Source organism: Pagrus major, chromosome 19 (assembly GCF_040436345.1).
Source record: "Pagrus major chromosome 19, Pma_NU_1.0".
NCBI classification, from domain to species: domain Eukaryota; kingdom Metazoa; phylum Chordata; class Actinopteri; order Spariformes; family Sparidae; genus Pagrus; species Pagrus major.
This window is the reverse complement of record NC_133233.1, coordinates 11,209,683-11,229,537: the sequence shown is the minus strand read 5'-3', so window position 1 is coordinate 11,229,537 and position 19,855 is coordinate 11,209,683. Positions and strand designations below refer to the sequence as shown.

Here is a 19,855-nt window from a genome sequence, read left to right as displayed (position 1 = left end):
ACTGGAGACTAGATGGTCGAAACATTTCTTCAGTATCATGTGCTAAAAGAGCAACCAGTTACATTTCACTACACACAGATTGATCATGTTGTCTGTTCTGCCCTCTAGTGGCTCCACCAGGAATCTTGAAAAATAAACAACATAGCAAACAGTCAACATCACATGTGATATTTTATTTATCATACTGTATATTTATTTTACAATTGTATGCTATTTTTTTTATCAGTTACACAGAGAACAAAAAGCAGCCATGTAATAATATACTTTAATCTCCCAGAACAAGACTTTTTTTCCAATGTGAAAAAAATGAGTTGAAATGCAGGATTAGGGGAAAACTGATGAGAAATGTTGGTAATGTCATAATAGTATGTGGGTTTTTTTCTTTTTAAAAGTAAAAATAAAGTAAATGTATTTACTTTAAGGTAAAAAATAAGTAAGTGTCTTTGAAGTAAATAAGAAAAAAGGTATATGTCTTTAAGGAATTTTTTCAAAGTAGTTTTCAAGTCAATCAAATCAACCAGAGACAATAAAATGTGTATCAACTCACAGTAAACAAATTAATAATTTAATTGGAGATAAAAGCTGTCTTCTGGTTGGAAAACATCAGCTGGTTTTCTATTTCTAATAACTTAGAAATATTAGGAATCAATACAAAGAGGAGAGACTGATTTAACAATCTCAATACTGCTGGTGTAGCTGCAGAAAAGGCAAATGTTCTTAGAAAGGCCGATTCACTGACAGGCACTTAATGATCGCTGTAAGCAGGTTACAAACTGTCCCGGCACAATGTGTTGAACTCACTGTCCACTCGAGTAAAAGGCTCCATGTGAATAAAGCTGACACACAATACATGTGATACTGTTAAACAAAAAACACTGCATACTGATGGTAACCGTAACAGCTGCTGCACCATAAGATTATCAGTTATAAAATAAGACTTTAAAATAATCAGCATTGCTCTTCACTTCAAATGAAGTGCAATTAAAAAAGAGAAAAAACGTGTTTTAGCAGTGAGGGAGGAGGATCAGAAACCTCACGTCGAAAGCATTTCGGTCACCATCTGAGATACATGTCGTAAACAAAAACAAACATTTTTTGAACAAAAGTTGAAGTTCGGGAGATGTTCTGGCACATATTGCAGATTGCATGGCATCAAACACAAAGGCAATGGAAGCAGGGTTTGGAAAATGTACTGCGGGCGCGTACAAACACATCTAGGGATCGGGTCCTTTCCCCCTTCGCTCAAATGTATTCATTCCAGCTCGAGTCTGCTAAAACCGAGACTCCTTTTCATAGAAATAAAACTCATTCTGAAAATGACTGAATGGAAGAGAGGCCTGTCCCTGCAACACAATATAAATATGAGATCACAGCTGGTTACAGAGGTGCTAGATGGGGGGGGGGGGGGGGGGGGAGTGGGTTTGTTTGTGGGTCTCAGTTAAGCAGCTCCAGATAAGTGATTGGCACTTTGCCCTTCTGGTTGCCTCGCTCACCCATCAGCCAGTCTGAGTCCATGCCTGGGACGCTGCTGACTGTGATCACCTGGGGGATCGATACAGTGTTTAGTTTATTCACTTATCAAGTCTGAGTTTCTATTTAAAAAGATACATTACCATCGATTATCAAAGTCAGCGTAACATTTATTTATCACGGCAAATCAGGGAAACACGTGAGTCCATTATGTTGCATTCATCATCGGTTTCTGAGACACCAAATGTAAGAAATGCCTGGTTATGAATCCTGTTATTACCAAAGGGAGTTCATGCCACACAGTTGGCTCACCAAATTCAAGGACAGACTGGAACATTTTTTCTGAATGGGGGTATTAGAACGAATGAGGTCATGTTGGTTCATTGTTAGTCAACTACAGGCATGTAATGGACACTTCAGTGCTTTTACAGGAAGAGGAGGGGCGTATGTTCCACTGAACTCAGGCTGTTGCACAGGAAATGCTCCACTGCACTTGCAGGGCATGATGTGGTTAACACAAAAAAATTTATTTCAGTTTGGGGTCAGACTAGGCTTTCTGATTTTGTAACATGCTGATTCTCATACTAAAAGACACTTTTAGATAAAAGGCAGAGAAGTGAACAATAAGTAGATATACTGAAGTGACTATTCCATGCTCACCTCATCAGCCAGCAGGGACAGCTCACTGCTGCTAGCAGCATCGTAGTCGTAAAGCACCCGGGCTTTGCGGCTGCCGTTGGAGCTACGCAGTTCGCTGAATCCTCCCGATGCCGTCGAGCTGCCGTGGCCCGCAGACACGCTGGGCAGAGAGGCCGTCACCGGGATGGTGGGCACAGAGATGCTGGCCCCGCCTGACACAGACGATTGGTTGTTGTTGGAAAATGACGAGGGGAAACTGGTGGGAGGGAAGAATTCTTCAATGCAATGCTACAGTTGGTCATATGTCTTCTCTCCCTGTAAATATCAGATAAAGCTGATACTTTCTGTGACCTCAATGCTGATTAATTTTTCCTCAGTATTAGTCATTTTCCACTTTCTACTTTCTACTTTAAAGGGCAAAACTTTACGAAACATGAACTTTGATTGATTTTATCACACATAAGGTTGACAAGACCTTCAACATCAATCATTTTGTTTTTTCTAAATTTCTAAAAGTAACACAGGATGTTTTTTTTGTTTTTTTTTACCCATTTAAGATAGAAACAACAGAGCAAGGACTGTCATGAGTTACTGCTCACTACAGTGAGAGTATATTAATACTAGTGTCTCCCTGCTGCTCCAGTGCAGCCTCTCTCTGTGACTTTCAACTGCTTTGTAAACTGCCTGGAAAAGCTGCCAGAGGTTGCAGCATGATGCCGGAGACAGAACTGACAGTTCTATTGAGCTGTTCATGACAAAAGGAATGAAAGCTGACAGTGGTGTTTCACCTGCCCAGCTGCTTTTGAAGGTCCACCATGTACTGGTAACACTGTGCGTAGTACGTAGTCTGGGCCTCCACAAAGTCGTTCAAACAGCGTAGGTGGTGTGCCTGAGAATGCACAAGGGGAGATGAAAGATTAAAAATGTTTGAATGGTTTGTTCCACATGTTAAACTTGATTTGCAAGACTCAGAAGTCTTTCAATACTGAAGCTGCAACAATTTATCAACTATCAAATTAATCGCCAACTAATAGCTGATAGCTTTGTGCCCTTTTGGGGCAAGAGCAATACATCTCATTCTGTGAACAGCTGCAAGTCTTCTGCGGCTCTGGAGGAGCTTTGTGAAGTCGAAGAAGAAAAAAAAAACCCAGTGATGTCATCAGGTTACCTCAACTACGCAATACACTTGTATGAGTATGCGTTACAAACTGAATATACGGAGTCTGAAGACGTGTGTCAACTGAGTAGGGAGTGTAAAATATTATGTTGAGCTGCATTATGGGAAGGATAGGATTGGATCCAGGGTTTTTGAGGTTGAACTGTACTAAGGACTTAGAGTCAGGATATCTTAGTGGCTGCTGCATTAACCCTTCTCTTTTTTTAATGGAATACTAAAACTAATACTAAGAAGAATAAGAAATAAGAACTGAAGAAGAAGAAGAAGATTGAATGCTGACTGCAGCAGAAGCTGGGCTGAGCTGGGTAACGTACGTGGGTGCTGCTGACACCTTCTAGCAGCAGTCGGGTGATCTCTGCCTGACGGTCGAACTCACTCTGGGTCATCCTCAACTCTTGCTCTGCCTGAGGATGAAGAAACAAGAACAGATTCTTATAGAATACCATCACCACACACGCGTTTAGGTTTGAGGAATGACAATGATCAACGCGAGCAAAATCACATCCAACTTATGCTTTTATGATATATGACTACAAGACAAACATGGTTTAAAAACAAGAGTGAATGAAAAGTCTCAGGACTAAAAAATTGGTTTGCAGATATCATCCTCTTTTTAAAAAGATTGCCATCTCTGATATACAGCATTATCTGTATCTGTATAACAGAGACTGTATATGTGCATATCACATTATATTGCTTCAGTGGGTCAAGATGAGGGAAAATCAGAGTCAGCAGAACAAACAAAAAAGAGATGTGAGGAGAATAACTGGACAGATTTGTAAAGATGGGACACGAAGGAAAGACAGGGAAACGGACACAGAAACTACACAACTGAACATGATGTTTCTGTCCTGAGGGAAATGTTTCCTTTTCCTCACATTGAGCCAAAAGGTGGAACAATGGCTTGTTGAGACTTGCTATAAAGTCTGATAAACATATGGTCTGGAGCTGAGACTGACAGGGACAATGGCCCTTACTGTCCCGAACTCTCTACAGCTTACATTAGAGCCACAGAGGAGGAAGGGAGAGTGGACACAGTGTTTGGTTCTTGCACGACTCGTCGACAGGGATTCAAGGTTTTCCAGGAGGTACCACAGTGTGTGTCATGGAGGAGATGGAGAAAGGGATAGACGGCAGCTGTTGACGCTGCTACCAGGGGGTTTGGTGTGTGTGTGTGATTCAAAGATGGCTCCAACATTCCACTCACCTCTGTCACTTCCTCCGTTCACATCTGCTGCTTTGCGTTTTGAAAACAGTGACACAGTAGTTAGAGCTACAGCTGCTGCACACCCACAGCCAACACCACACATCCTTACACTCTGTGTGTTTGTGTGTGTGTGTGTGTGTGTGTGTGTGTGTGTGTGTGAGGCGGCTGCACAAAACCACACTTGGTGGATGGTGGCAGCACTGTGACAATGTAGCACATAAATATTGCATAAATACCAAACCACCTCAGACACCGTCACACAAAGATTAAAGGAGAGCTGGTGTTAGCCTGCAGAAACCATTATTTACCCTCCAGGTATTTAGGTGACACTCTTCTCTTTAATGAGTGGACAACCTCACTCAGATATTGTTGACAGTACACACGTTTGTTTGCACAGATTTAACACACTATTTGACTGTCAATCCTGCTGTTTGGTAAATCTAAATGAAATGAGCATGCTGACAAGCCGCAGAAATAACTTGGCTCTGAATAAACCAGAGGGAGTAATATAGTAGTTTTTAAAGGGAATTAAGCTCACTGGGTCTCAGCTTGGTTGTTTCTGCCTGCATTGGTGGAAAATTGTGATCCAAAATTTACTTTAGATGCTCTGAAAACTGCAGCCAAAAAGCTTTGCTGGGACGCTGCCCAGTGTTTTAATGTCCATCCGTGACTCTGACATTCATTGAACCATTTTGTGATAGGGCTTCTAGTTGTCAGCAGCTTTGTTGAGTACTCGTCTAATCTTTTTTCTTACTGGCACACCCATCGTGATCCTGTCTTGATGCAGACAGGGGGGTGGGTGGTGGTGGCGGATAATTTTCCGAAAGGATTTGGCCGAATCTTGGCTCAGAACTGAGGTCATTAGAGATATCATCTTCAGACATTGCTGACTGGAAGACCGTCTCAGACTATCTGAAGCTTTTACAGTTACAATGAGATGTAAAATGTGTTAGTAGCAAACTGTGCAGCAAGATTACAGAGACCTCAGTCAGAAAATGCTGTATTCAACTGTATTCAAGATATTTAAAGGGTTAAAGCCCTCACCTGGTGATAAGTATAATCAGTCCTAAGTATGCTGCAGGATGCGTCTCTGTCTTTTGTTTCAAAAATTCTTTAGTAATCTCCTTGAAAAGAGATTTTCCCCCTGCGTCTTGATGTTAATGTTCCCCTTTATTCTCTTGTGCTTCCCTAAATTTGTTTCATTCAATGACACTAGTGCACCTTAAATAAATGTAAGTGTGGAGTTTTGGTATGATAAAGATAAAGTTTCAGTGAAAATCAGTCCAGATGTCAAAAGAAAGAGGACATCAGAGCAAGAAAACAACTATCCAGAAAAGGGAAGTCTATACTTCCCAGAGCTGCTCATGTGACTGTTCGCAAGTCACAAGAGATAAAATGGTCAACTTCATGTTGTGTAATGTTGTGTGTTAGTCATGACTTGTGTGACTTCAGATGAAGGGACAGTAGAAAACGCCCTAACAGCTTTTCCTCTTCTAAAAGGAGACTGGCTAATGATTTTACAGAAAGCAGAATTCACTCACACTGTTCATTAATCGGCGTCTCAAAAAAACATCCAGATGAGAAAAACTGACAGTGTTGCATTGACCATTGTGTGTGTGTGTGTGTGTGTGTGTGTGTGTGTGTTTGTACTTACTGCAGCTCTTGCATCAGCCATCCTGGCTTTCTTTAGCCTGGTTTTGGCTGCATCCAAATCCAAACGTTTGACCTGCAGTAGCTTCCGTTCTTTCTGGACACAAAACACAACACAACACTCAAAAAAGAGATTCTTAGTCAAGATTTTCTTGCAGATGAGATTAGTGGTTTGCATTAGCTGTAATCACTCACTGATGCCGCCGCAATAATATTGGGATTCTTTGTAGAACCACATGTTTGGTGTGCAGGATATTTGGGGGCATTTGATATAAAGCTGCAAGTTACATTAGTAACAAACTCTGGTTCAAGAGCAGAAGATCACACTCTTTTCTATCTATAATTACAATTTACAGTTGGAGGACCATGAAGAACAGTGATTAGGGTCTGTGATGTGGACATCTCACAAGTGTTCTTCCATGAGAAGCACTTCATTGTTGCTGTTTCCTACTTTACCATTCCTTCCAGAAATGTTCAGAACAAATCTGGTAACAAAAAAGCATCTGAATGTCCAGATCAGGAGCTTCAGTAGCCCATTTGCACTCACTGAATGAATTAGCGGTTGCTAACTTCATGTCGACTTTTGACAACTGCAATTGCTTTACTTTAAAAGCCTCACTGGTCAAGCCAGAGAAAAGCTTTAATTCTGAAGGAACGACAGGAAGTGTTTTGTCTGCTTTTAAACTAAACTTAACAGCAGATTTAAATATGGCTGATAAGAAAACAGCACAGATTAAAGGATTAAAGTGATGTTGGTGGCCTAAACTCCACAGTAGGGTGATTACCAGTTGAAAGAAACCCTAGCATTGTACTGTTTGGGTCAGGTTCTATGTTTTCTTTTAAAAAGTGCCTGATATGAGCCCAATTCCTATTTGAACTTCATTAGCATTTTATTTATTTATTTTTTTTATGGGTTTTTTGCTTAAATGAAATGAGGTCTGTGTTTAACACAAGCTGAAGATCTTTTCACGTGTTGTTCCATGACATAAACACATCAGTAAATACCCATGTTTGAATTACATTTTTTTTACACGTCTTAAAAATGGTGGTTACTAACAAGTGTTTACAAGAGACTGCAGAAGTTGTCAGGAGTTGTTGTCACTAGTCCGTCTTTACAGGTGGACTTTAGGTGCAAACTACTCTAACAAGGTATAGATCAGTCAAACTATAGTAATGTGTGTATACTATAGCGTAGTAGAGCACCTAGTGGTGCTGACGTCGAAAACTTGGGCTTCAAAAATGATAAAAGTGATGTTCATCTGTGAAGATTATCTTGCTGAACAAAGCATGTAAGTATATAAACTTGTGTTTGCCACAGAGGTTATTTTCTGTGATTATCCAGAATCCATTAAAAAAATCCAATAGGCTTTTTTACTGAGGGAACCAGAGCGATGCTCGCGTCCTGGTTTGCCTACAAAAATACGTCATCCCGGCACCACTCTATAGTTTGAGGTGTCGGTTCAGGACAAAGGTTGAAAGTTCAGTGAAAAGTGAAAGTGATCCAGCAGTCAAACTCACCAGGATGGTTTTGAAGTCTCCTTCAAGAAAGTTTCTGAAAGGTGTCAGGAAGTTGATGGCAGCACTTTGGATTAACTCCCGCTCTGCTCCACCGATCTGTTTCTCCGTCTCGCCACATTTTGTCAGAGCGTTCCCTGTAATGGTCAGCAGCATAAGCATAGTTTCACTCTGAATACAACACAGGACAGCGGTACAAATGTACAATGTGGCACAACAGTCTCAACTTAAGCCTAAGTACTTCAATACTGAGCAGACGCAGAGGCCTGTGGTTACAAAGAAAGCGCTGTTGTTCAAAGGTGCTAACAAGCCGAGGCCTTGGCTGTGTTTCAATATAATTTTCAAGCAAATTTGAAGCAAATTTTTGAAATGTCAAATAAATGACCAAAAAACAAATAAAAGAAAATGCAAAGTAGGCACTTTTCCAGGCAACACATGTTTTCATCAGAAGATGGCAATGTAGACTGTTATGAAATGAGTGAAAAGATGTAGAAGAAGTAGAGGTTATGAACTGGAAATAAAATCAGTTGTTTGCCAAATGCCAATAAACCTCAAAGAAGAAGAAACCAAACAGGTCACACAGGCCGTCTACGAAAGAATCTGGGAATCTTATGGGAGTATCTGGGCAGACAACGGACACAGCCTCTCTTTCTTCTTCTCTCAAAGTGGAAAAAAACAGATTAGTCACATGTTTTACATATTCGCTTCATCAGAACTAATTTGGAAAACATGTTACCGCCTTACATTAAAGGATCAGTTCATGCAAAAAAAACTTCATTATCTTCTCATCGCAACACCGATGGAAAGTCGGGTGACGTTTCATAGTCGACAAAATATTTCCGGAGCTTTAAAGCAAAACAGCGTTGCATCATTCTCAGACGACTGAGAGAACATCTTAAATCGCACTGTACAGCTTGTCCAGCATAATCGAAGCCTCCAGAAGGCCCAAGTTCCTGAATTGATTTTAAAAGATGATATTTTCACCCTTTTTTAAAACAAAATCTATACTTTAAGCCGGTAAGCTAAAAGTGTTTGTGACAATGAAAGTCGTGGCAAAGGATGATACAGATGTTCAAAATGTAGTGGTGCTCAAATGTTTTCCAGGAAGTGTCGAAAAGCCTTCACTCAATTTTACACATCTACACACGACAGTAAAGAAACTTGCATCAATTTTGTTTGTTCCATAAATTGAGGAATCTGCAGGGGATGATTGTGTTTGTCAACCAGCGGCAGGAATAAGACAAATAAACTCCATAAATAAAAACAGTATGAGCCACAGCCAAGGTTGAGCAGGATTCAGAAGGAGTTATGTTCATTTAAGTCCCAGCATGTCAGTGTATCACTCACCATAGGCAGTTCCAGGACCAAATTCATTTCCTGACTCGATCATGGACTGGCCCAGCAGCTCATGGTTGTTCATTCGTGTAGGGGCTTTTTTCTCCAGTTTCTCGTACACAAATTCTTCTAGCCGGACATCTGCAGATAGCGACGAGAAAACTCAATTACAAAGTCATAAGACTACAGTGAGGCAGCCAAACGCAGGCAGTGAATTTAGGACAGCGAGTCCAAAAACAGCCTGACTTACATTTGTTACAAAGAAGCTTTCATAATGACAACCATGACATTACATGTACATCATATGCATGTACACTGACAATCACAGCCGACATATCTGTGGTATGTAAGTAGAACAAATCCAGTTTACCATATCCAAGACTGTTACACATGACTGTAAGCAGCAGCTGGTCCGTCTTGTGTTTGTTGTGCCTGTGCTGTGGTTGTGATACAGCAACATGGCGCCGTGGTGTGAGCAGAGGAGGATGCACAGCTGAGCTTACAGACTTCACAGACGCCCTATCAACTGATGTGTGTCAAACAACATCTCAGAGATGTTTGCCCTTTTTTATGTGACCCCTTTTAGATCAACACTGGGATGCAGGCCTTTTGGATGATAAGCATCATAACGAATCTAACTCTAAGATTAGGAATTAGTGTCTGTATGTCATGAGTTAAGAAACCTAAAAGTGCATTGATGAGCAAAGTGAGTGGCATTTAGTTGACAGATTTATAAATGGGGTTTGGTGCCGTTCTCCCTCATTGTGGGGAGCATACACTGCCCTGAAAAGGGGTCCCGTATGTCAGCATTTTGTTTGTCAGATGAGTCAAGTTCATCACAGACACAAAATCGTGGTCTTACTTGGGTTGGGCTGTAGTAAGACTTCTGTCTGCTTCATAATCCTCTCTGTCCATTGTTTGGTGTTCTCAGCTCTGACCAACAGGTTCTCCAAATGGGCGTCCAACTCTGTCTTTTCAGCCTGGCCAAATTTCTCTTCTGTGAACTGAAACAAAAACAAAAACAAAAGTATCCGGTTATAATGAGCACATAACCATAACCTGGAAAGTGATACATTATAGTATAAATAGTGCGGGCCCGAGGTGTCATACAAGGCGTGTTTAATGGAAGTTTTAATCTAATGTTCACAAGCTGGACGGATATCTGACACATATAAACGGTTATCGGTCTGGTAAATGTTGATAGCTCTATCAAATGGTTTCTGAGGCCTGCTTTGATAGTTATGTTGAACTGCCTGGCTATAATAGACACTGAAATGTCGGAGGTTCCGTTTAAAAAACACTCAAATAGTGTAACTGCAGCCAACTTTCCAGAATAACGTTATGGATTTTTCCTCTGAGACGATAACGGGCTACTTAGCTACATGCTAAGTGGCGTTAGCTGTTTAGCAGGCGAGCTAACGCTAACTGGCTGGTTAAGCTAGCAGCTAAACGTTGGTTAGCAACAACTTCCACGAACTGAACGGTCAAACTTACTTGTACCGCGCGGCTCAGGAAGGTGCCGGCGTCTGCGGCTAACCGCTTAACATTAAAATCCATGGCACGGCGGCGGAAATAAACACTTCACACAACAGCTAGCTGCTCGCACAGTCAAACTGCCATCCCTGTAGAAAATGTCATTGAGGCAACTTTTTTTTTTTTTTTTTTCTTAGTCGCAGTTCCACCCAGCTGTTGATCCAGACAAAGATAGTATACGTACAAGATGGTTCACACCGACGGCCTGGTCTGGTCTGACAGCTGTGAGAAAATGTCGCGCATGCGTGGATGGAGTTTCCAATGTTTTTAATGAATATTTCTTTAAGATTTGTTTTTTTTACACAATGTTGTTTCATGTTTTTGTACAAGGTATAGGAAGTGAAACTACACTAGTAGATTTATATATTTATATTTATATATTTTATATATTACTACTACTGAACTCTGGGCTTTTATCTCCATAATGCAAGACACACAACACAATTTTACTGATATATGGGAGTGGAGAAGCAGGTGGCATTAGTTCAAAATGGAAGGAAAACCACCTTCTCTACCATAATCTGAATGTTGCATTCAATGTCTCAACAACACATAATACGAATACAGCGATTAAAGTCAAGAAATGACTAAAAACAATTTAATACAGTAGTTATGCTATTTTCAAAAGGCCACTTACGGTTATCAAGCCCAGCCAGAATAAACTACAGTCAGATATACAAGTAAGACATTTAAAGGAAATTAAAGGGAAACCAAAAGGACACCTCGAGGCACCATGTGTGCGTGGGTGTTTCCCACCATAAGGAGCATCACAAGATGCTTCTGTGCAGAGGAGGAGGAGGAGGAGTGGGAGAGAAAGGGGCTCATCTGTCCCCATGAGCACTGCGTCTTTTTTTATAAGCAGCAGTCATGGCTGGACTCCAAACTTCTAATTAAATTAAATCACAGATTGGTGTTATGGGAGACAGGGGGATACTGCTTAGATCTTCCCCTTTAGACAAATGTCTGCTTCGTACCATCGTGACGCAGGTTGAGTGCAAGCAGGTTATTTGCTCAGGTGTAAAACCTCCACACAGTCCAGTGCTGCTTGTGCGAGAGTTAATACATTTCCCATAACTGTTATCTTCATGAAGCTGCAATAAATTCGACTTGACATGTAATATCATTTGGCTTGCTGTGTATGAGTAATACTGACACACTGTGGATAACATTTCTACAACATGATATCCTCTGCAACCCTCTTGTCTTTCTCCAAAAATGTCTCGAGGAAACGGAATTTGGCAGATTTTAGGAAAACAAAAACACCCTTCAGGTCTGGATGTAATTATGCCAGACGAAGGCTGCTACCTGCTGTGTGGGAGGAAGTCAGGCAGAGAGAGAAATCAAATGACTTCCCCTCTGTAGGCTACCAACACACCGTCAGCTAGAAGCCCTTTACTCAGCTAAACGATGGCTCGAAGGTTTGTGCAACCACACGTTTAATAGTTCCTATGTTGCATTCAGTCTGCACGACTGACAACGCACATAAAGTAGTTTCTTGTTGCGCTGCCAAGATGACATGTAACACAAGTTTACATTAAAGGTAGTGATTTACAGTGTTAACATTGAAATGTTCCAGATTCAAACAAGGTCAAACTATTTATCATTTATCAAGTATAAGCTGTAAAACAGCTAATGGACTGCAGCAGTAGCCTACGCAGTGCATTTTTTTATAACCACACTATGTCAAAGATATTAAGGCTTTGGCTTTGCTAAATGCTTGGCTAACTTTCAGAGTTGTTGGGGCGGCTGCTTTAAAAAACGTGAATATGGAAGTCAGCACTTTTGGGCCGGCAGAACAGCTCCTTCGAGGGAGGAATAGGTTGCTGTCGGGTTGTTCCAGTAGTAAATCTGTGTCTATCTGTTCTTTCTCTTCACAATAACAGAAAGTACTCAAGGGAGGAGAAATTTAACTTCAGCAAAATGACTTTCTCATCAAGGCAAAGCAGCTTTCCTCAGGTTAATCCCAACAGGCCACTTTGCAGCAGAGAACATAAAAAAGATAATGGAACAAGACGTGTTTGTGACATAAAAGTTTCTTTATTTGAGACTGTTGTTACAACGCACCTGCATGTCCTCGGTACGAACTTGCAGACTTTCACTTTCTTGCACGATACAGCTTTGACGGAGCAAATGGCTTCGAGTTTCATCCAGTGCGAGACTTTTCGAATGTAACTGTCATGGATCATCGTGTCAAAGTGCATCTGCAACATGTGAAAGCCTCCTAAAATCTAATATAGCTTTGAAAAAGCAATTACAACAGGCGCATTTAGGGCAAAATCAAAGCTGAACTACATTTGCTGACTCTTTTGGATCACGTTTTCGGCAAGCTCCAACAGCAGGGGATATCTGAACGTCCTCTTCCTCCAAGACTCAGGGATTCCCTGGAGACCAGTCTGAAAACACATCAAGATGACAGCTGAAAGCATCAGAGGAAGCACAAAGCTTTCAGAATATCTGAGCTGACTGTCAAACTCATCAAAAGAGTTAAGAGACAACAACATCCAGAATGATATATTTCCATATGCTGCTGCTGTCTGTCTGACGCTGTAAATACTGCAGGGCTTGACCTGAAATGTAAGTAAGCTTCAGTTCATCACTTTGCTTTTAGTTTGACAGCTGTAAACTCTCATCTAGTTGCTAACTCTTTTTCTGTTGGATGCTGGGCAGTGTGCATTGGATTTGGGCTTTTTTTTTCTTTTTTCGCTGGAAACAGCTGTCTGCTATGACTGGAAACAATGCTGATAAGAGCCGTGAGCGTGAACCAAAGCAGTAAAGTCGCTGGCAGGAAAACCTAAACAATCTGCTGAAAAACACTAAAAAACTGTGCAGAGCTGAGCCAGGTGATAACTCTCCTTAAGTTCATCATTATAATAACGACCCCTATCACAAACATAGTCTGTTTATCCGTTGTTGATATCAAAATATTATCAGACTGTAAAAATAATACTTAAAGGGGTGCTGTGTAGTTTTGGAGACGAGATTCAAACTCAGTTTTTTAATATTTACAATATGAATGAGGTAATAATACAAACATCAGTATAACAGTATGACACTGTGTTATCCTTTAAGGTCAGTTTGTTAATTAAGTTTGTTAAAGCATAAAAAAGTAAGTCAATGAAAATCTTTCTCTTCCGATTAAAATTTCTTCCCCAAAACTACGTAGTGCCCCTTTACTGGCTGAAAGCAGCAGATTATGTCTCTACCTTTAAAAGACAAAAGTATATGAGAAGCTACACTGAAGGGGGATTTAAAGACAGACTGGAGTGTGTATATTTTATAATAAATATATAAAAAATATATAATTGTATAACGCCTGCCACAAAAATGCTACACAACACAAAAAAGGAAAGGCAAAAACCCTAAAAAGGCTAATATGACCCCTTTAAACAGTCTTTAACAGTATCAGTGACAAAAGATTGTTTATGTGCCTGAGAACCTTTTTCTTACAGTACCTGTGCCCCAAAACAGGCTCCAATGAAGGAGGATCGGCTGGCGGTGCATCCCCCGCGGCGCATGGTGTCCCTGACGGCTTCATCCAGCTGGTTCAGCTTCAGGACTCCATGCAGCGCTCCTTGGAACGCACCAGGCAAAGCTAGACACAAACTCAGACTTAGCAGCAGATACATGAAACACGGCAAATCATACAGTAATGAAACATCAATTGAATATATAGGATTATTCTTGTTCATTGTGCCTTGAAAAACATCACACGTTGTTTTACTTTTGCAACATCATTATCCTACAATTAAAGGAGGCACTTGAACAGATCTGCCACGCAGAACTCTTTACATGCACTTTAAGCATCTCAACCTTTCAGCCCTGTAAAACCTGAGACACTCAACTCAGCGGGAAGGGGAAAATGAAAAGGAAGGAGGACGGACACCATGAGTCAGGAGATCAAAGGCTGGAGGACCCACCAGCGGATATACTGACGGGGAGGGCGCGCAAGCCGTGCCAAGTCAACAGACCTGGATCCTGCTGCCGCCGACTGGCTTACCTCATGTGTCTGTGAACACAGCAGGTATGAGCTGCTGGGACGTCTTGGCTAGGTTGTCCTTCACCTGGTTGATATGTGCTTCAGCAGGGATACAGGAAGAGAGATAACATGCATAGTTGAGAGTTTGAACATTTAAAAAAAAAATCTATTTTTGGCTGTCAGTCACAACTAACATTGTGTACCATACACATATATGTTGAAACTTGAAATTATATTTTGATTTTGAAACACAGTTGCTATAGTTTCTTGATCATGATCATGTTACTGCATGTAGCATTTTGTGTATCATGTATTTTGACCACATTTCCCTCAAGAACGGCTGGTTTCTGTGTTCTGTTTTGTCTCCCCCTTTCTTTCTTTCTTTCTTTCTTTCTTTCTTTCTTTCTTTCTTTCTTGTTTAAAGGATGAGAAAAAAATTAGAGCGAATGTTCCTTTTATTGAACCATCAACCAAGTCCATCTGCTCAGCAGCTCCAGGTCTTCTTTAGAAAAATTGTTTGCTCGCACAAATTACAACTGAATAGATAGCTTTTCTTTTTTTAACTCATCTGTTTTCACCTTTCGGCGAGAGCTAGATGAGAAGATCAGTGTGTGTGTATATGGCTACAGCCCGGAGTCAGTTAGTTCAATCGAACTTTTAGAGCCATTTTTTCAGATAAATTGTGCTGAAAGATAGTTCGATAATTTAGGGAATATTCTTAATTGCTTTCTTGCAGCATAAGACGAGAATGTTGTTACCACTCTTATCCACTTAATATGAAGCCCAAGTCAGGAGCTGATTAGCTAAACTTAGCATAAAGGCGTGAAGCAAAGGGGAAAAACACATTATATGATGTTTTTTCCATCTGTACAAAAAGTGAAATGTAAAAACGAAAACTTTTTCGGGTTTAAAAATGCTGGCAGGTTGATTTTTTTTAACTTTGATACTAGACAAACTACTTAATTCCCCCTACTTCCTGTCTTTATGCTAAGCTAAGCTTAACAACTCCTGGGTATAGCTTCATATTTCACAAACAGTTATTATATTCTGTCAAATTAAATTGATTAATGTCAAATTATTCCTTTGAAACTCAAATTGAATGAAGCTTTAAAGACACATGTAGCCTTACCAATGACAGCCCGGTCCAGCTCTTGAGGGTTCTGTCTCTTTGGGTCATTCATCTGAGCCAGTACTGCATTCAGAACATTGGGATCTGGACCATTCAGAATGAAATGCTCCAAAAACCTAACAAAGACAGAAGAAGAATGGTGAATACTCCCATATAAATAATGGTATGACTGTCCCTGACCAAACTGTTATCATCGTCTTCAGAACCGTCTCTTACCGCGCTGCAGCCAGCGTCTCAGCCACACACATGTCGTTGTTCTGGGTCACCCGTATGGCTTTCTCCACTTTCTCCAGCATCTCAGGTCGGCCAGCATACATGGCCACCACCGGAGCCAGCTTAGTGACGCCGTCCATCTGACAGTCCACATCACAGCCTTGGAAACACATACACGCACAGAGAGATTAGAACAACCAAAAGGGCCCGGGGAGGTCTTGGTGTACCTATGATTTGAGATCTTTACCAGTTTCTTCCTTGCCGGCGTCCACATTCCTCATGAAAGCTTTCAGGCTCCCGTTTCTCCAGGGGCCATCGATGGGGAGAATGGCTTTTGGACCTAATGATACAAATTAATACCCTGTTATTTGACAGTTTCATCCTCACTAGAAGACAAATGGCACAGACAGAATAAGAGAATTATGACTGAGGGAAAAAACAAGCGAGAGAGGACAAGAAACATTTCCTTCAACCTTCTGTTAAAGTTTCTGTAGGTGGAGCTCTTTTCTCTGTCTCTTCAGTCATGGTGGTTATCACTGCCCATGATGATGACACAGCTCTGCTTATGTTATTCTGAGACATAAAGCCGCCTGCAGTTCACTGTACCCAACGGTGCACTGTGCCGCTGTGTTGATTTACAGCAGCACTGTATTTATATGATATCCTGACAGTAAATATCCAAACTCTGGACACAGAGAACAGGGAAGTCTGTCTGTATGGAATATTTTCATGGAAAGGGATTTCCCCATGGCTATGAGGAAAAACATTCTGTACAGTGTTATCAGAGAGTAACAGAGGCTCTCACATCCTTTTAGTCCTGTTAAGTTGATGATTAATATACAGTATATGGGCATCACAGAATTGGCATGTTGTTTGGTGAAATGGACAGTTAAACAAAACAGGTACAGTACCTCCTTTCTTCCTGTAAGGGTCATTGAGAGGCAGGTCGTACACGGTTCCTGGGCCAAAGAACTTGTAGATGCGCTTGGTCAGGTCTTCCTCGTTCACATCTTGCAACACATTTACATTTATATTACCTTTATGATCTAAAGAGAAATACATCACTCTTGTCTTTTTGTTTGTTCACTATCAAACACTGTACAAGTAAATGATCTCTAAAGGTGATGTGCAGTTTTCGGAACCCATCAACTGTCGTCTGATGACAATTCAGACTTTGGGGACAACGGACAACGTCTTGGCGGCTTCCGGTGTAGCCAAATAACAGATGTCCAAGCTAAGACTTCCATGCGCTGGTCAGCAGTGCTATTAGCAACTTTAAACAGGGGAATGTAGTTGGAGTTGAGAAATGCCCCTTAATGTATTTGCATATGAATGCAAAAAAATATATAAAAGCTAAAAAAAATATAAATAGCTATCATACGATAGCTGATGGGTTCCAAGAATTGCATTTGGGCGTTCTGCTTCTTTTGCTCTCCACATGGACTTCAAGCAACCAAAACCCGCTCAAAGTGATTGGTCTATACTACTTGGACTACAAGCCAGAATGCATCAGAATCCCAACTCTTGCCCCATGTCTACAGATTCAGCGTTCATATGCAAATATCTGTTTAAAGGATTGGGTGGCACGTTGACTACTTAAGGAAAAGTTTAAGATTTTCACTGATAGTCGCTGCCTGTTTGGGTGTATTTCAGTACCTCCACACTCGCTCAGTGACTCCAGCAGAACATACGCTTGGTCTCCATAGCAGGTCTGCTCACCCGTCTTCCGGAGGTAGAAAGGATTCGCTGACTGAGGTCGAAACTCAGGACAGGGCTCGAGATCAGAGAGAATTTCTTTGAGCTTGTCTTGACTGTAGATCCAGTGCATGGGCTGGGCTGTATGGGTGGGGATCACACACACACACACACACACACACACATTCACTAGTTTTGTTTTTGTGTTTGACATGAACTACTATACATACAGTCTGTCGATACTAGATAGCATGCGAAGGGAAGTAGCTGTGTGATATTGGAGCGAGAGGATCCTGAATCTAAACAAGAACTAAATGTTAATCAATCACCAAAACAGTGTGTTGAGAATGAAATGCGATGATAATTTCGTCTGGTTTAGGTTTATCAGTCAACTGTTACAGAACTTTTGTAACATCACATGTAAAGTCAGCATGACTAACAAGTTATGGAACCAACCCTGTGCTTATCAGCATGTCCAGATGTTGCTTATGAATGCTACTGATAATGCTTCTGTGTGACACTTACAAAAACAATGAAACACTGTTTGAAATGCCATATTGTATAACACCTTACGAGCACGGGCACGCTTTACAGATATTTAATCACCAATGGGGAATAGTTGAACTCCGATCAAACAAGTATGACGGATAAACGCTTATGTATCACATTTGCATTGCGAGAGATAAACATGTACTTAACATGAAAAAGTAGGAAAGCATTAAAACATGCAATAGGCCTATGAATTGTTGGGATAGGGGAGCAGAAGGAGGCAGATTTGATTTTAAACATGTAAAGCCCTGTTGCTGTAATTAACTCAGTCCCAACATCAGTATCACAGTTTATCTTACCTGCTGCATCTGCCACCGCTGCCCCAATTATGGCCCCAATGGCTCGGTCTGCCACAGTCGAGGCCATCTGCTCTCAGACACAAGTGGAGTATAAACAAGAAATAATGTGAGGTTTTGGTTCAGATATTTAAAAAGATAACCTTGAAATGAACGCCTGTAATCTGTATCAATGAAATGGAAACACACCGTTATTGATGACAAGGGTCTAAAGTAATTGCAAGTAACTAAAATACTTTTTACACATTGAGTTTTAATGTAGCGTTTTCCTTGATGAGTCCAGTAAACCAAGAACCAGAAGTCATATTGTGTCTTTAAAAGAAATTCTCAAACACAGCTTGTTTTCATGTAGTTGTCTACGATTTTTTTTTTTTTGATAGAACAAAATGTTATGCAACACAGCCACAGTGGACAGAATTAAGTTTGATTACATAACATCTGGTAAAAAGATGACAGAATCATTCTTATCCACCCTCTTAGAGAGAACACACTTTGTAATTATGTTCAGTCGTCTTGTAATGTGCTGAGAATATCAATGTGTCTGTCATTTCATTTAATAACCGCAGACGTCCTTGAAACAAGACGGTGCATCGTAAGGAAGTGCTGAGTTCTATCTGACGGCAACAACTACAAACTTGTTCGTCCTTACCTTAGAGCCTCGTCTTCATCTGAAGTGGTGTAAAACTGTCTCACTGACAGTTTTCTGATAAGGGGAGGGTCCCATCAGCCCAGTGATAAGCATACACCAATGGCAACCCATGAAAGTTTGGGTTGGCAGAAGATTGTATTGTACTGGAAGGAGGCCAAGGAGGTGGTTACAATGGAGGTAACACATTGGACTAGAGTTCTTATGTAAGGTTTATAGATCTCAGCCTTATCAAAGAAGTGTCAATAGTATACAGTAAGCAGGTTTTGTGCAGCATATAGTATGAACGGTACTCAGTTGCTCTTTATTCTAGTCAAGAGATACTTTATAACGTTTTATATTCAGAATGTAACACTGTGCTGCCTTTTAATTTCATGCTATGGTTTTGTTAGGTTCAAAGTTGTAGCTGTTAAAACTTTGACTTTGGGAACTTACAGTATTTATCAGGTAGTGGTTAAATAGCCTACTGTAGCCTACTAGCTGTTTTGGCCACTTGAGCATAATCCTGAGTACAAAATGTGGCTGAATCATAATCTTTACTTACAGCAGCACCCAGGTAAGCGTCTGCAGCCATGCTGGTGGCTCTGTGAGGCCATGATCAAACACAGCTTTGCTCTTACAGTACCTAAATGCAGATGTCAGTGTGTTAAAATGCTGCTATAAAGTTAAAACATGGATGTTTAGAAAGTGACGTTTACCATTTTAGTACAAGGTGTTAGCATTTGGCTGATTAGCATTAAATAAAAAGTAAAGCTTTTTTCATTAGTTTTGAATATTTGACCGAAGACCTAATTTACCTGCCAAAGACTAACACTAATAGTGCCA

General features: G+C 40.7%; 2 protein-coding genes across 2 annotated transcripts; both read right to left on the bottom strand.

Annotated features, from left to right (window-relative positions):
* Window positions 1-152: 152 nt before the first annotated feature.
* Window positions 153-10,738, bottom strand: sh3glb1a (SH3-domain GRB2-like endophilin B1a). Its single transcript, XM_073488913.1, has 9 exons — window positions 10,488-10,738; window positions 9,856-9,997; window positions 9,006-9,134; window positions 7,662-7,795; window positions 6,148-6,240; window positions 3,601-3,690; window positions 2,898-2,998; window positions 2,131-2,365; window positions 153-1,542 (listed from the first exon to the last, which is right to left on the bottom strand). The coding sequence occupies exons 1-9, from the start codon at window positions 10,548-10,550 to the stop codon at window positions 1,435-1,437; spliced, it is 1,095 nt and encodes a 364-aa protein (XP_073345014.1). The 5' UTR covers window positions 10,551-10,738; the 3' UTR covers window positions 153-1,434.
* A 1,805-nt stretch (window positions 10,739-12,543) lies between these two features.
* Window positions 12,544-19,075, bottom strand: LOC141014969 (crystallin J1A-like). The gene is made up of 10 exons (XM_073488914.1): window positions 19,034-19,075; window positions 18,388-18,454; window positions 17,501-17,680; window positions 16,756-16,854; window positions 16,092-16,184; window positions 15,848-16,004; window positions 15,632-15,747; window positions 14,524-14,601; window positions 13,979-14,118; window positions 12,544-12,919 (listed from the first exon to the last, which is right to left on the bottom strand). Exons 2-10 carry the CDS (start codon window positions 18,452-18,454, stop codon window positions 12,815-12,817), a joined length of 1,035 nt encoding a protein of 344 aa, XP_073345015.1. The 5' UTR covers window positions 19,034-19,075; the 3' UTR covers window positions 12,544-12,814.
* Between the last annotated feature and the right edge of the window lie 780 nt (window positions 19,076-19,855).

What these genes read in the sequence shown, in the direction of transcription:
- sh3glb1a (XM_073488913.1), bottom strand. Translation starts at nt 10,550, where the DNA reads ATGGATTTTAATGTTAAGCGGTTAGCCGCAGACGCCGGCACCTTCCTG. An exon ending in TCCTGAGCCGCGCGGTACAA is followed by an intron (nt 9,998 to 10,487) that starts GTAAGTTTGACC and finishes TTTTTGTTTCAG; the next exon opens with TTCACAGAAGAGAAATTTGG. An exon ending in AAGGTGTCAGCAGCACCCAC is followed by an intron (nt 2,999 to 3,600) that starts GTACGTTACCCA and finishes GTGCATTCTCAG; the next exon opens with GCACACCACCTACGCTGTTT.